The sequence below is a fragment of the Chenopodium quinoa genome, unplaced genomic scaffold (genome assembly GCF_001683475.1).
Source record: "Chenopodium quinoa cultivar QQ74 unplaced genomic scaffold, ASM168347v1, whole genome shotgun sequence".
NCBI classification, from domain to species: domain Eukaryota; kingdom Viridiplantae; phylum Streptophyta; class Magnoliopsida; order Caryophyllales; family Amaranthaceae; genus Chenopodium; species Chenopodium quinoa.
In genome coordinates, this window is record NW_018742987.1 from 446,585 (window position 1) to 460,879 (window position 14,295).

General features: G+C 30.6%; 2 protein-coding genes across 5 annotated transcripts; one reads left to right on the plus strand and one right to left on the minus strand.

The window, feature by feature from the left end:
* Positions 1-5,355: 5,355 nt before the first annotated feature.
* On the plus strand, positions 5,356-6,881 carry LOC110729550. Its single transcript, XM_021909289.1, has 6 exons — positions 5,356-5,577; positions 5,665-5,824; positions 5,927-6,055; positions 6,131-6,274; positions 6,389-6,589; positions 6,689-6,881. The coding sequence occupies exons 1-6, from the start codon at positions 5,531-5,533 to the stop codon at positions 6,800-6,802; spliced, it is 795 nt and encodes a 264-aa protein (XP_021764981.1). The 5' UTR covers positions 5,356-5,530; the 3' UTR covers positions 6,803-6,881.
* Positions 6,882-7,009: 128 nt separating this feature from the next.
* Positions 7,010-13,397, minus strand: LOC110729551 (protein FAR1-RELATED SEQUENCE 7-like). Of its 4 annotated transcripts, XM_021909290.1 has the most exons (7): positions 10,959-13,397; positions 9,327-10,434; positions 8,080-9,082; positions 7,911-8,000; positions 7,751-7,834; positions 7,602-7,667; positions 7,010-7,515 (listed from the first exon to the last, which is right to left on the minus strand). In XM_021909290.1, the coding sequence occupies exons 1-7, from the start codon at positions 11,191-11,193 to the stop codon at positions 7,033-7,035; spliced, it is 3,069 nt and encodes a 1,022-aa protein (XP_021764982.1). In that variant the 5' UTR covers positions 11,194-13,397; the 3' UTR covers positions 7,010-7,032. The 4 variants fall into 4 exon arrangements, with proteins under 4 accessions (XP_021764982.1, XP_021764984.1, XP_021764983.1 ...); XM_021909292.1 differs by lacking the exon at positions 7,911-8,000; XM_021909291.1 differs by lacking the exon at positions 7,602-7,667.
* Positions 13,398-14,295: the final 898 nt, after the last annotated feature.

The following is a 14,295-nucleotide window of genomic DNA, read 5'->3' on the forward strand; positions in this document are numbered from 1 at the left end:
CCAAACTTATTAGGTAATTCTTAAAATTTTAGTGAAAAAAAAAAGGTTCGAGTGAAATTTGTTATGTCAAAATCAAGACCACCAGAGACAAATCAAACAATAAGGTATAAAAGCTTTATACAAAATAACTAATTATCTTCTTCATTGTATAAATTAGTTCATACTTTAATATCATATTATATAAAATAATTCTGTTTTTTTTAAGTGAACAAAGTGAGAACATTCCTGCTACTAATGCAACAACTAAGAGTGTGTCTGCTACACATAACACAACTGACAAAGAGAGCAGGGATGAAAGGTATACTAATGATCAATTTTATATAAACAAATGTTCATTTTTATAACAGTATATTTTATGTACAATTTATGTGCATTTTTTATTTAAAGTATTTCTTAATATTGATTTCAGCAAGCAAGAAGAAGTTCAACCAAAAGTGCAAAGCAATCCAGTAAAGAATAGTCTTGGCCAAAAGTAAGAAAACTTAAATGTTCAATTTAGATAGACTATATGTTCATTTGAAAATCAGTACAAAAAAGTTTGCTCATGGCCAATAGTAATATAAGTTATATGTTCATTTTTTTATTTACTAATCAAAATTGTAAATTCAAACATATTTTTAATGAAATATCAGAAAACCCAAAGATGATTCAAGAATAACAACATTAAAGGACAAGATGCAAGAAATACATTTAGACATAGAGAGAAACCCAAAGTATGTTTAAATTTAAATAATTGAATTAATTTAATCAATTAATGAATATATTTCAAAGTTAATATCATACATTTACAGAAAGTACAAAGAATCGACAATCAGAATTATGAGAAATCTCAAAAGAATGGAAAAGGCAAGCAAGGAAATCAGGAAAGGTAAATGATCATATTTATTGAATATTTTTGTTTAATAGTCATAAATATCAATTTTAACAATACTATTACTTTTGAAGGTGAAGCAAAAAAGAAAGAAAAAGGGCCAATAGAAGAGAAAACTGTGGAAAAAGGTAAAAATTTTAAAATGTACATTTTTATTACAAAAAATGTTCATATTGGAAAAGCATAATATTAAATATTCAATAAGATTAAAAAAATTAAATTTTAACTAAATAAATTTTAATAGAAGTACAAGAAGGAAAAAAAGGGACTGAAAAAGAGAAAAGCCCTAAAGACAAAACTGTGGAAGATGTCTTTCCAAAGACAACAAATGTAGAAGGTAAAAATTTATAAATGTACATTTTTATTACATAAAATGTTCATATTGGATCTACATAATATTGAATGTTCAATAAGATTAAAAAAATATATAAATATTAACTAATTAAATTTTCATAGAAGGACAAGAGGGAAAAAAAGAGCCTGAAAAGGAGAAAATCCCTAAAGAGAAAACAGTGGAAGATGAGTCTACAAAGACAACAGATCCGAAAGGTAAATAGTGGAAAATGTACATATTCATTACCTGAAATGTTCATTTATATTGTATATAGTAAACTTTTGTCATCCAATTTAATAATGTTTATTTAATCTTTTATATTTGATCATTTCATATGCAGCACAAATTGCACCTGATTTTGTTCAAATTGAGGATGAAACTTATCTTCTAGATCAAGATGATGATAAAGTTTCCACAAAACTTAGTGAGGAGACAGCTCCATCATCACAAAAAAGTGATCAGTCAACCAAAATGAAAACAAGATACAAAATGGTTGCAAGGAAAAACAAAAACAAAAGCCTTGTTGTTGTGCCAAGTGGTAGAATTACAAGGAGCCAAGGTAATCATAATACTTTTCTGTTACACAATAAATATTACACTTTCAAATATACTAACATAAATTTTTTTAAAAACAATAGATGTTCTGTTAGATGAATCTAAAAAGGGAAGCCTGAAGAAGGATGTTGAGCCTGCTAAAGAAACCGCAAAAATAGGACAGAAGAGAAGAATGTCTACAAGGAATTTTCCTATTCAAAAGGAAGCTGATGCACCACCTCCAGCACCTACTCCAATAAAAAAAATGGCAGGTGCTCCTGCTGAATATCCTCCAGACCAAGGCAAAAAGGGTAAATGTTCAATCTTAATGTATAGAATGATCATTTATGATGGTATATCATTAATGTTCAATTTCAATATATAGGTGGGAAAAAGAAAACTCTAGAAGTGAAGAAAACTTCTAAGGTTGCTGGCAAAAGAAAAGCAGGTATATAATGATATATTATAAATGTTCAATTTCTATATATAGAATGATCATTTGAGAAAACAATTTTGTTCATTTTATCATTTGCTTACTGTACATTTTCAATACTTAAACAAAATTATATATTTAATTTTCAGATGTCAGTCCTGCCAAGAGAAATGCTGGAAAGAGAAAAAAAATACAAGAAGTACCATCAGATGAACCCTCTCAAGATCCTGACAGTGATGATGATAGTGAAGAGTCAGTTTATAGAGCAGAAGAAGAGCCTGTCAGTGAGGATGATTATGAGGTGGAGGAAGAGGAGGAAGAGGAAGAAGTAAAGCCAAGGAAGAAACAGGCAAAGAAAGGGAATTCAGTGAAGGCAAAGGTTGAAAAGGAGGAGCAAAAGATGGTACTGTATGATGAAGGAAAGATTGAAGGTAGGAGAAAAAAGAAAATGAAAACTGAAATGGTTCAAGCAATAGAAACTGATGAAGTTGAGGAAATTCAGGAAGATGAATTTGAGGAAGAGAAATCTTCAAAGAGAGGAGGACATGTGAAGTTCATTGCATGGATAAAAAAGATGACACCTACCCAAAAACAACAAATTATTGATATAGGGTTAGGATCACTTCTTGACATTAGTTTACCTCAACTTGATCAAAAGTTCTGTAACTGGTTATTGGGAAGTTTTGAAGAAAATAGCCAGTATTTTGAACTACCAAAGAATGAAAAAATAGAAATTGAGGTAGAGGATGTTAGGGTAGTTTATGGCTTGCCTACAGGAGAAATTCCAATTGTTGAGCCAAAGTCTGATAAAATTAGTGAGGAGTATGCAGAATTTCTGAAGAAATGGAGAAAATCATGGTCAGGAAAAACTCCATCAGTGAGTCAGGTATGATCAGTTTTAAATGTTCATTTTAAATACATTAAATGATCAAAAGTATAAATGTTTTGTTCATTTTGTTTGCAGATTGTGAATGGATACATAAATGATAAATTCACCAACAACAGACCACCAAGTGAACATTTCATTACTAACTTTTTAGCAGTGGCTGTGAACTGCTTGATGAAATGTGTATCAAACAATCAATGCCATTTCAAATTTCTTTATTCTATGATGGACAAAGAAAACATAAAAAATTTGAACTGGTGTCAGTTTGTATATGACTCACTTATCAAATGTCATGTTGATTGGAGAAAGCAGCAAGGCAAGGGGTTCTACAAAGGCCCTCTTCAATTTCTGATGGTATATTCTTAGATACAAGATGTTCATTTAAATTTAAATAAATGCACTTTTTTTTATTGTTTATGTTCTGTTCCATGTTTTCTTTTTTCTTGTAGTTGTTCTATTTTGATAGAGTTCAGAGGTTAGACAAAAGGCCTCCAAGAACAATTCCTATCATATCTGCATGGAATAGAGACATGGTTCTTGAGAGGTTGAAGATTGAATTAGAATTGGGATTTGGGAGAGGGAAAATTCTACCAAGGATTGCTGCAGAAGTTGAAGAAAGTCCTAAGGTTATAAAATGATCACTTTTGTTAACATAAATGTTCATTTGTATAATCTGAAATGTTCAACTGCATAATTTTTAATATTCATTCATATAGGTTTTTATGGATGATTTTGTTTCCCTGGTAAAAACAACTTGTTCAAACCTGTCAAAGCTTTCTTCAAAATTGGTGAAGGCAAAGGATATCTTCCCTGGAAATGACTTGGTGAAAAAAGTTGATGAAGTTTTAGGAAAGGTGGTAGCTAGGGAACCATCAATTCTAAGCCAAGATGAAGAATTCTTTGGCAGTGAGGATTTCCTAAATGCACTTGCACAAGCTGAGAAGAATCTGATGCAAGGGTCTGAAAAGCAAACAACTGAGAAGCAAATGACTGGGAAGAAATTAACCAAAAAGGGAAAGGAAAAAGAACAAGAATATGACATCAGAAAAGCTTTCAGCTTGGGGTTGACTCCACCTTCTCCAGCCATTGGTAAATTCTAACTAAAAGAGACTATATATCCTAATTTTTATATGAAAAATTCTAAATTTGTGGTCTAAATTGTCCTAAACAGAAACAGGGCCCACCTTTTCAACACTTGGTGATATAATTGAACAACCAATAATTTCAACAAATGGTAATATGTTCATATATTTAATAATAATGTACATAAACTTAAGTAGAAATGTTCATTTCTAATTATTATGTGTAAATACTATTAACTTAGTGTATCTCCAAAATGATGATTTATAATACAGCTGGAGAAAAGGATGTGGGTAAAACTTCAGCAGCTTCAGAACAAAGAATTGAAGAATTTTCTAGAACTGGTATAATGTTCAATTAAAAAGTGTAAAATGTTCATTTACAAACAAGAAATATTCATTATTAATTGTATTATTTTGTTAGACGCAGCAACTGGTTCAAAACTTGATGCTGACACTAGGTCAGATAATGAAGGATTGCCTAGAACAGGTATAATGTTCAATTATAAATACTCAAATGTTCATTTACAAAGAAATTATATTATATCTAATTAAATTTTTTCTTAGATGCAGGATCTGGTTCAGTGGTTGATGCTGACCCTAGGTCAGATGGTGGTGAAAAAAGTGATGATCCAAAAAACACAGTTGGAGGTGGAAAACAAAACAAGGAAGATGTTTTTGAAAAAACAAAAAATGATGAAAAAGTGGAGGGGTAAAATCCTGAAGACATGTCTTACTATTAGGGTTATGTAATGGTGTAGGATAAAATATCTAGATGGAACAATTTAACTTATGTTACTATCGTGTTGTAACTTGAAACTGGTGTTTCTCAAACTATTGTATGTGTGAACATTATTTTGTTGAATATGTAATATGAATGTGTGGTTTATGTTAAATCAATAGGTTTATGTTAAATCAATATCTTTCATTTTATGAATTGAAAATGATTCAGGGTGTTACATAAGAAGCTTTTATTTTATTAATATGTACTGACATTGTTTCACTTTTCAGTGAAAACAAGAAGATTGTTGCTTCATCCTCAAAAGTCACAAAAAGGTACATTATTTATATTAAGTAAATGTTCAAAAATAATAATGAACATTTTCATATACCTAAATGTACATTTGTGTTATGTAATATGACCAGGAATGATGATAAGAAAAAGTCAATTGCAGAAAAGAAGAAAAAAACTGAAAAGGAAAAGGTTGAAAGGTATAATTTCAAATTTATTTATATACACTCAAATGTTCATTTATGTTCCTCATAATTTTCTTAATTTAACAATATTTTATATTGAACAACAAGACCAAAACGCGAAAAGAAAACACTTCCTCCTGCTTTCCGATCTCCTTACTTGGTCAAGTACAAGGATCTGTTTAAAGATGAGAAAGCCATGAACCAAATTGCAGTAGACTTTGCTCTTGGTGGAAAAGATGAAAGGTAATTACTTACACTAATTAAACTTAAGGTTTAATATCTTTTATAAAAATATGTTCACATTCATATTATTAAATGTTCATAATGCAGTGCACTCTTATACTATGATGGCTTGAATCTCATCAATAGAAATGAAATGAAAACTCTTGGAGATGATGTTGAAGTGACAAATTGTGTCATAGATGGATGGGCAAGGTTTCTTAATCATAAAAAGCCGAGAAACAAGATTTATTTCTCAACAGTGCTTCATGTTAGTCTTTCTTCTTTTTTTATATTATTGATTCTATTTTCCTATGATAAATAATTGCTAAAAATTCATTTAACTTCTATATGTTTGTTTGTATTTCAACAGCACATTATGTGCACAAATAGAGTTTGTCAAGAAGGATCATCAATGAAGACAAGAATTAATGCCTTCATAGAAAGAATTGACAATGAACTGAAGTTGAATAAAATTGACAGCATTGTTGGATATAAACAGGTATTAATTCTTGTTTAATACAAATGTTCAATTACCTTCAATATATTGTCCAATAACATTATATAATTTGTTCAGGTCTTCTTCCCAGTATCAACTTCTCAACATTTTTTTCTGTTGTGCGTCAATCATATAGAAGACAAAATTCATATAATTGACAATAGAAAACTACCAAAAAAGGTATCAGTCCAAGCAAAATATGAAGAACAACCAAAAATGATGGTGAGATAATATGTTCATTTATAGTTGACTACATGATCAATTATATTTTATTAATTGTTCATGTCTTCATCACAATACAAACTTCTAAACAATTTTTACTCTTTTTTCTATCAGTTAAAAGGATTGGCAGAGTACATGAAACACCTTGGATATCAAGATGCAAAAAGAATTGAAGACTACACAGTTGTTTTGGAAAAGATGAAATGGCGTAGCAACAATGACTATACAAACTGTGGAGTTTACATTATGAAGCATATGGAAACCTTCACTGCTGATCCTAATGAGAGCTGGATTTGTGATTTAAAACCAAACAATGTAAGAGTTATAAATGATCAATTATTTAAGATATAATATTCATTTATGAAACAGTAAAGATTGTTTAATTAAAATTTGACAATTCATTTTGTTCAACAGGTGGAACAAATTAGAAATCTAAGGCTCCAATACACAGCAGAACTGATGTTATTTGAAGAAAACACTGAATCAAGAGCAAATAGAAGGAAAGCTAGAAAATTTGCAACTTTGTAGTTTCAAATGTTCATTTACAACTATGTATATGTTCATTTCTTATATATGACTATTTTTTTTTTTTAGAAGTAGACTTATGGATTTTATTTTAATATTATTGTAATTGATATTTCATTTTAATCTTTGAATGAAAGTTTTTTATATAATAGATCGAAAATTCAAAATTACAAAATAGTAATTAAATCAACATTACAAAAAAGTCTAATGTTTATAAAGTTCTGGAATACTAATTATTTATCTTTATTAGCCAAACGTTTAGCTACACTTGTATCAAAAAAGGCTAACAACCTATCATATTTAGAAGAAATCTTTTTAGAACCTAATTGAACATTTCTTGATTGAAGAATTGGAACACGAGCACCTTGATCATTTCTTTGAACTGTGGGAGGAGTAACTTGAACATTCTGAACAGGAAATCCTTGATCATTTATTTGAACCGTAGGAGAAATAACTTGAACATTTGTTGATTGAACATTCCTGGAGTTGGATATGATCATTTCTGGATTGGTGTTTGAACAATTCTGAGTTTGATTTTGAACATTCCTGGGAACAGTAGGTTGAATAACAACAGGAGATTTTGTTGACGCACTAGTATGAATTGGAACTCTTGGATTAATTTGAGAGTAAGTTTTAACACCAGAAGCACCTTCATTTGCACCAAAATTAGAACAAGGTTGAACAGCAGAAACACCTTCAAGATTTAAATCCTTCGCCTTTAAAAAAATTAAATTGATCATTAATAAACCAGTATATGATCAGTTACAAACACTTATACAAACAAATATGGAAAAAAAAAAACCTTAGCAATAGATGAAATATCAACATCAATAGATATGATAGATGAAAGAGAGCTTTCACCAGTAGCCTACAAAAAAACCAAAAAAAAATATAAAAAATAAAAAATTAAATAAAAAAAAATTATAATATAGATCATAAATGTTCATATACCTGATCAAAATCATTGGAAATACTATGATTTGATTCCTTAGAACTAGAAGGAATTTCTTCTACAACAGCTGATTTTAAGCCGACCTATATTTTTAAATTATAAAAATCAATATTAATAAAATATAAATAAAATGTTTTTTTTTGGCACATTTGAATTTACCTGAGCCCGTTTATTGCTCAAAACAATCAATTCAATGGGATCACTAATAGAATTAGCATAAGTAACAGCACAACCGTTCTCATCAAGTTCCTATTTAAAAAAAAAAAACATAAATGATCATTTACGAAAACTGAAATGATCAATTTGAAAATATGAAATGATCATATACCTGTACAACTGCTTGCCCTATACCCCTTTTGTAAGGAGTGTACAGAGACTTTTTCCTCTTGAAATTACCCTTTGCCTTGTTACACTGCTTCTCCAAGGTACTCTTAGGCCTTACATTCCTCTCACCTTTAGGCCTAGCTTTTGGAGGATTCTTGATCTCAAGATCAACAATTTCAACCTCTTTAACAGGTTCACTAAAGTCAATTACACCTGATACACTCTCAACCTTTTCTTTTAACAGATTGAAATAACACTCAACCTCTGCCCTTGCATTCAAAGAATTCTGACAACTTGTTATCAACTTAACAAACTTTCTGATTGTTTGTGACCTCCAAACACTAGTAGCCACAACATTTGTCCTCAAAGTAGGTTCTTCAATACCATGACTACACATGGCAGCCTTTGTCCATCGTTTCATTATATACTCTTGTGGAATATTACGCACACAATGCAAATGATATACTCGAAGAGAATGAGAACAAAGTAAACCAGTCTCACTAAAGTACATGCATGTGCAACAAATTGCATGTGTTTCCTTATTAAAAACAACTTCATGCTTAATTATATCCTTCCCAGGCCTCCAAAGAAGATATGAATATTCTGGAAAACGCAAACCATTATCAACATGATCATAAGCTGTCCCCCTAATGAACTCCTCTTCAAAAAGAACATAAGCTTGAATAGTGTACAATGATCTTGCATGAACTAATATACCAATATTAGCAAAAGCTAGGTGCCTATTACCCCTCAGAGTATTGTAATCTCTTGCACCTTCCTTACTTCTCCACTCAGAAATGACATCAAGAAAAACATGATAAAAATCACATAAACCTTGAGTCTTATTAAGACGTTGTGAAACTGACTTATTAGTAGTTTCACTACGTTGAGAAGACAATATACCACCAGACCAATACTTCTTAGAATAAGCAGGACACCACATTTCCTTTATTTTATACAAATCACATAACCAATCATCATTTTCACATTTGTATTTATCACACATCCTGTATAACAGAAATGATCATATATTAATTTAAAAATGAACAAAATATAAATTAAAATATGTACATTTGTGTAAAGAATAATGATCATAAACAATATGGACACTAATAATATTATGATAACATACATAACAAAGTAAATTGTATGATCATATGTAAAACACTAAATGTTCATATATATATCACATAATAATCAAATATATCACATAATAAAAATAAAAAATAAATATAAAAAACAATAATTTACCTTTTCCAGAAATATTCAAATTCAGCAGGAGTTTCACAATACTTCAAAAGATATCCAAACAAATCTGTAAAGCCTTCCAAAGCTCTCAATGCTCCAATGTGTTTCTTAGAATTTTGTTCAAGATGCCATACACATAAACGATGATGAACAGTTGAAGGAAAAATGTTTCTTATACCCGCTGCAATCGCTTGTGCTTGATCAGTCATAATTGTAATGGGACTTTTCCTCCCCATTGAGTGCAAAAATGTATCAAACAACCAATCAAAAGACTCGGTGCGCTCATTAAGAATAAAACCCATACCAAACATGACATTGTTACCATGATGGTTCATCCCAACAAATGGAGCACATATCATTCCATATTTATTAGTTCTATAAGTTGTATCAAAAACCAACAAATCTCCAAAGTAATGATAATCTCTCATCATCCTACCATCACGCCAAAAAAAACTAACTAAAGCACCACTATCATCTTGTTCAAAATCATAATAAAAATCTGTCTCATCCACATGTCTCTTGGCAAAATATTTAATCAATTGGTTACCATCACATCCTTCAATTTGGGCAGCTTTTTCAGATGACAATGCATTATAAGCATCAGAAGCAGTAAAACAAAGATTAGGAGATCCCCCAACCTCCTTCTTTAGAACCCTCAAAGAATCAGTAACTTTGACTCCACTCAATTTCATTGTTGAAATGAAAAGAAGCTGCTCTTTATTCACATCTCTTTGAGACCTTATCAAATGCCTTTTTTCAGGAGGAATCATAGCATGATTATGAACCATTTCATGTCTTGTACATGTATAGACCCCTAAATGATCAATATGAAACTGCACAAAAGCTAAACAACCAGTTCGATGATCCAACTTCTCATAAATCCTTTTATTCTTACACTTATTATCTTTGAATCCCTCATTACAACAAACAAATCTTTTCATCAAAAAAGAATCATCTCTTCTTCTCTTACTCTTCCCAATTCGAATTCCAAAACCTTTCCTAAAAGCATATTCATTATACGCTTCGAAAGCTTCATCTTCAGATTTAAATTCTTTATCCTTTAATTCAGACTGTTCTGCTTCTAAATACATAATATCATCATTTTTTTCCACTGCACAATATACAATTATAAATGATCATAAAGAGTTTCATGAATGAACAATAACAAATAAGTAAAATGTTCAATATCAAAACAGCACATGATCAATTGCAAAAAGAATTTCAGCACATAATATTTTGAACAATATTTTCATTATTTACCACTACACATAATATCGATATAAAAATGTAAAAATAAATGATCAAAAATGACTTTAAGACTGAACATAAACACATTAGTAACAATGAATAAGAAAACATAAACGATTAATTGAAAGTATAATCTACAAAATATACGACAAAAACACACAATTCTAAAACACAGAGAAAACAACAAATGAAACAACAAATGAAGCAACAAAATGTTCATACAAAGTACAACAATCCAAAAACGTTCATCATAATGTAATCAAAGTAGTAAATTCAAAAATCGAAAGTGAATAATAATACATCAATTAAGTTCAAATTAACAGAGCATTATAACAGAACAAATTAGGGATAATTAAAAATTGAAAAATTATGATCACAATTACTCACATTGTTGCACAAACGAATCAACGAAACGAAGTCCAGAAGGAAACACACGCTCGCAATCGCGATCAAAATCAACGCAATCTCCAGATGCAGAATTCGCCATTGATGATCGGTAACAATTAACGAATTCGTTCAAAAAATCAAATGAAGAAGATGAATTAGCGAGAGAAAAATGTAGATCAAAAATGGAGGTTGGTTGATCAATTGAAGAGAGAGAAAAAATAGGGTTTAAAATCATATATATACATAAATTGAATAATAAGAATCAAAGGAAAAAGGAAAAAAGAGGAAGAAAAGAAAAAAAGAAAAAAAGGAAAAAAAAAAAAAAAAAAAAGGAAAGAATCGCAAAAGGAAAGAAGCTGCACATGAGAACTCAATACCAGCTACAAAACGACGTAGCATAGGGGGGGTGTAGGGAACACACCCTACACTAGGGTGTAGGGTAAAATTTTCAACGTTGCTTGATAAACTATCTCTTACTAGTCATATGAAGAGCCCGGTAGGGTAGAAACCATTCACAAAGTCAATCTCGCCCGAATTAGCAACCTAAACACTTCGGAGGTGGAGAGAAAGGTGAGGGTCTCCCAAAGTGTCCATAGTGATCCTATCCGTCCATAATCAATAACATAGATGCAACTTGATAGCTCTAAATTATAATACGGAATAGTGATTTTTTTTTTTTTTTTGAATAGCAAAAAATATTTCATCAATTAAAAGTCATACGACATCTACAATAGAAATTCAACGTTAACAAATACATAAAATATTGAATCAAATAGAATTTTCCTTCATAAAAATTAGTATCGTTAGTCTCCAACAAGACGGAGTAGTGAATCTAGTGAAAGATAATTAAATAATTTCACCGGGTGGAACACAGTTCACTAAAATAGTAGCTTAGGATAGGATAAGGCAGACCAATTTAACCACACTAGCATACTTTCAGCGGAGATTAAACTTGAAAAAGAGCGGCGGGCTACTGCGTAATGGAGCGTGGACAGTCCATGACGTTGTTGGGTCTTTTGTCGTTCATACTTTCGGCCCAACTTCCTTACCCAATGAATTTAACATTGGGCCATCTGCTGGACTACTCATTATAACCTTTTATTCACATATTTCTAAACAAAATGACTATTTCTTGGTTATTTGCTATAAATCCATTTAATGTATGCAATTCTTCTCCACATTATGGATACGTTCAAAGGTTCAATGGATCAATTGTCTCATCTTACATTGAATAAACTTAATCCAATTGGAATGAATTCAGATGTACATTTACGTAAATTACATAAATATTAGCTGAATATATATAGTATTGTTAGATAAAAAGTTGACTTGACTTGGCATGAATGAGACTACCTATGAAATTGACTGAATATGATTCTAAATCACTCAGAAAACGATTCATTAGGAACATAGGCCAAATTTTGATGTATGTGTACGGTTGTGACATGTTAGAAATACTATCTTAGAAGTAAAATTCACCCCAATGTAACTGTGGTGTCAACTTAACGTGACAAGTCAATTCTCCTAACAATATGGAGTCAAATAAGGAGGGTTTTTGGGTTAACTTTATCTAGTCTTGGTCCCCTTAAATTTTTATTCCTGACTTCGCCCTTGGTGCTCATGCTCAGAACTACGGTGGCATGGACTACACCATGCACATTATATGGACACAAACCGGCTAGGCGGTAGCACAAATGAGGATGCCCTTTCTAGTCTACACTACCCATGGGAGCTTTTCAAATAACATTTATAAAACTCACTACATAAGTAAAACTTCAATTCATTGTCCTTCCAAAATATGGGACAAAGGTTTCTCAGATCACAAACAAAAGTAGTAACTAAAAGCAGATATCTCCCATCATTTAAATTACTTTCAATAACTAACCCAACCTGAACATTTGACTTGATACCTCTAATACCGAATATGACCTACTCCCTCTATTTAAAGGTATTTGCAATAGCGGCTTGAGCACATAGTATAAGAAAATTTGTAGAGAGGAGATCAAGTAGGAGAGTTCATAATATGAAGTATAGTTGTTGACACCTTAGTAAGGGTATATTTATTGTATGTAAAAGAGAAACAATCATGATGAGTGATAAAATATCAATACAAATGGGGTTATTAGGAGTGAATAGTAATGAAATAATAGTGGATCCTTATTAAATACTGTAAGAAAGTGTAGCGAATAACTTAAAAGTTCGTTAAAACATATACGGAAAAAAAGAATGTATTGCAAGAAAGGAATAATAATCTAACCTCCACTAGAATGATATGTATGTATGCCTAGTACGTATGTGAATGAACGGCCCTAAGTTTAGGATACCACTAACACCTCGAATGGTATGGTGTAGGGAATGAACCAATGAAGTTAGCCCATTGACGTACAACAATGACAACCTTCATATTTTCGTACACAAGCTTAAGAAGAACATGATGAAAGACCTACTTGAACTTGTTCATTCATGCAAATGGATAGTATATTTCATATCATATCATATAATTTATACAAGTGTGGTCAGTCTTTGTTGGTTTTGCCTTGCTTTTGGCCGGCTAGAATGTGACTTCTCTTCTTTATTGGTAGTGCTTTCTGCTAGCACTCCCACTTAACACAAAGTAAATCATCTAAACTAATTTTGGCCGTTTCTTTCTAAGCCAACCTGGTTTTATATACAAGTATAAACTATGAACCATTAGATCTAACTTGTTAAACCCAAAATTGGTCCATCAATGTTTTTTATATTATTATTATTATCATTATATATATAAAGTCCTATAGTATGCCAAATAATGGTCTAGTAGCCAACAAATTGATGTGGACCAACTAATTGATTTGCATAATCATGTATGTCTAATCAGTTTTATTTTATACTGTTTGTTATGAATAATATAATTGGTTGTTATTTGTTTTTATGTGATTATATATAACATAAGTGAATGATTTTTGTATAGTACGTTTAGGTGCAATTTAGCTATATATTTATCATGATGAGTTATATTATTGTGTTGTTTTTTGTTTTCTAATTGGTGTTTGGGCATATAATGATGTACTTATACGGTTATACCTATATAATCAAGGACAGAAGCAATAAGTACTACAACTTTATGAGAGAAGGAATACTGAATAAATATACAGTACTAAAGTTTTTTTATTTTTTTTGGAAAGCGAGTACTAAAGAGATTTAGTTTATTATTTACATTATTTATTTTATTTTATTTGTTTATAGAGAGTTACAATTAAAAAGCGTTAAAATGACTAATATTGACCATAATACATCATAAGATTTAAACTAGCTAGATGCTTAGTCAAAATAGCATTCAGTGTATACATACTAGTGA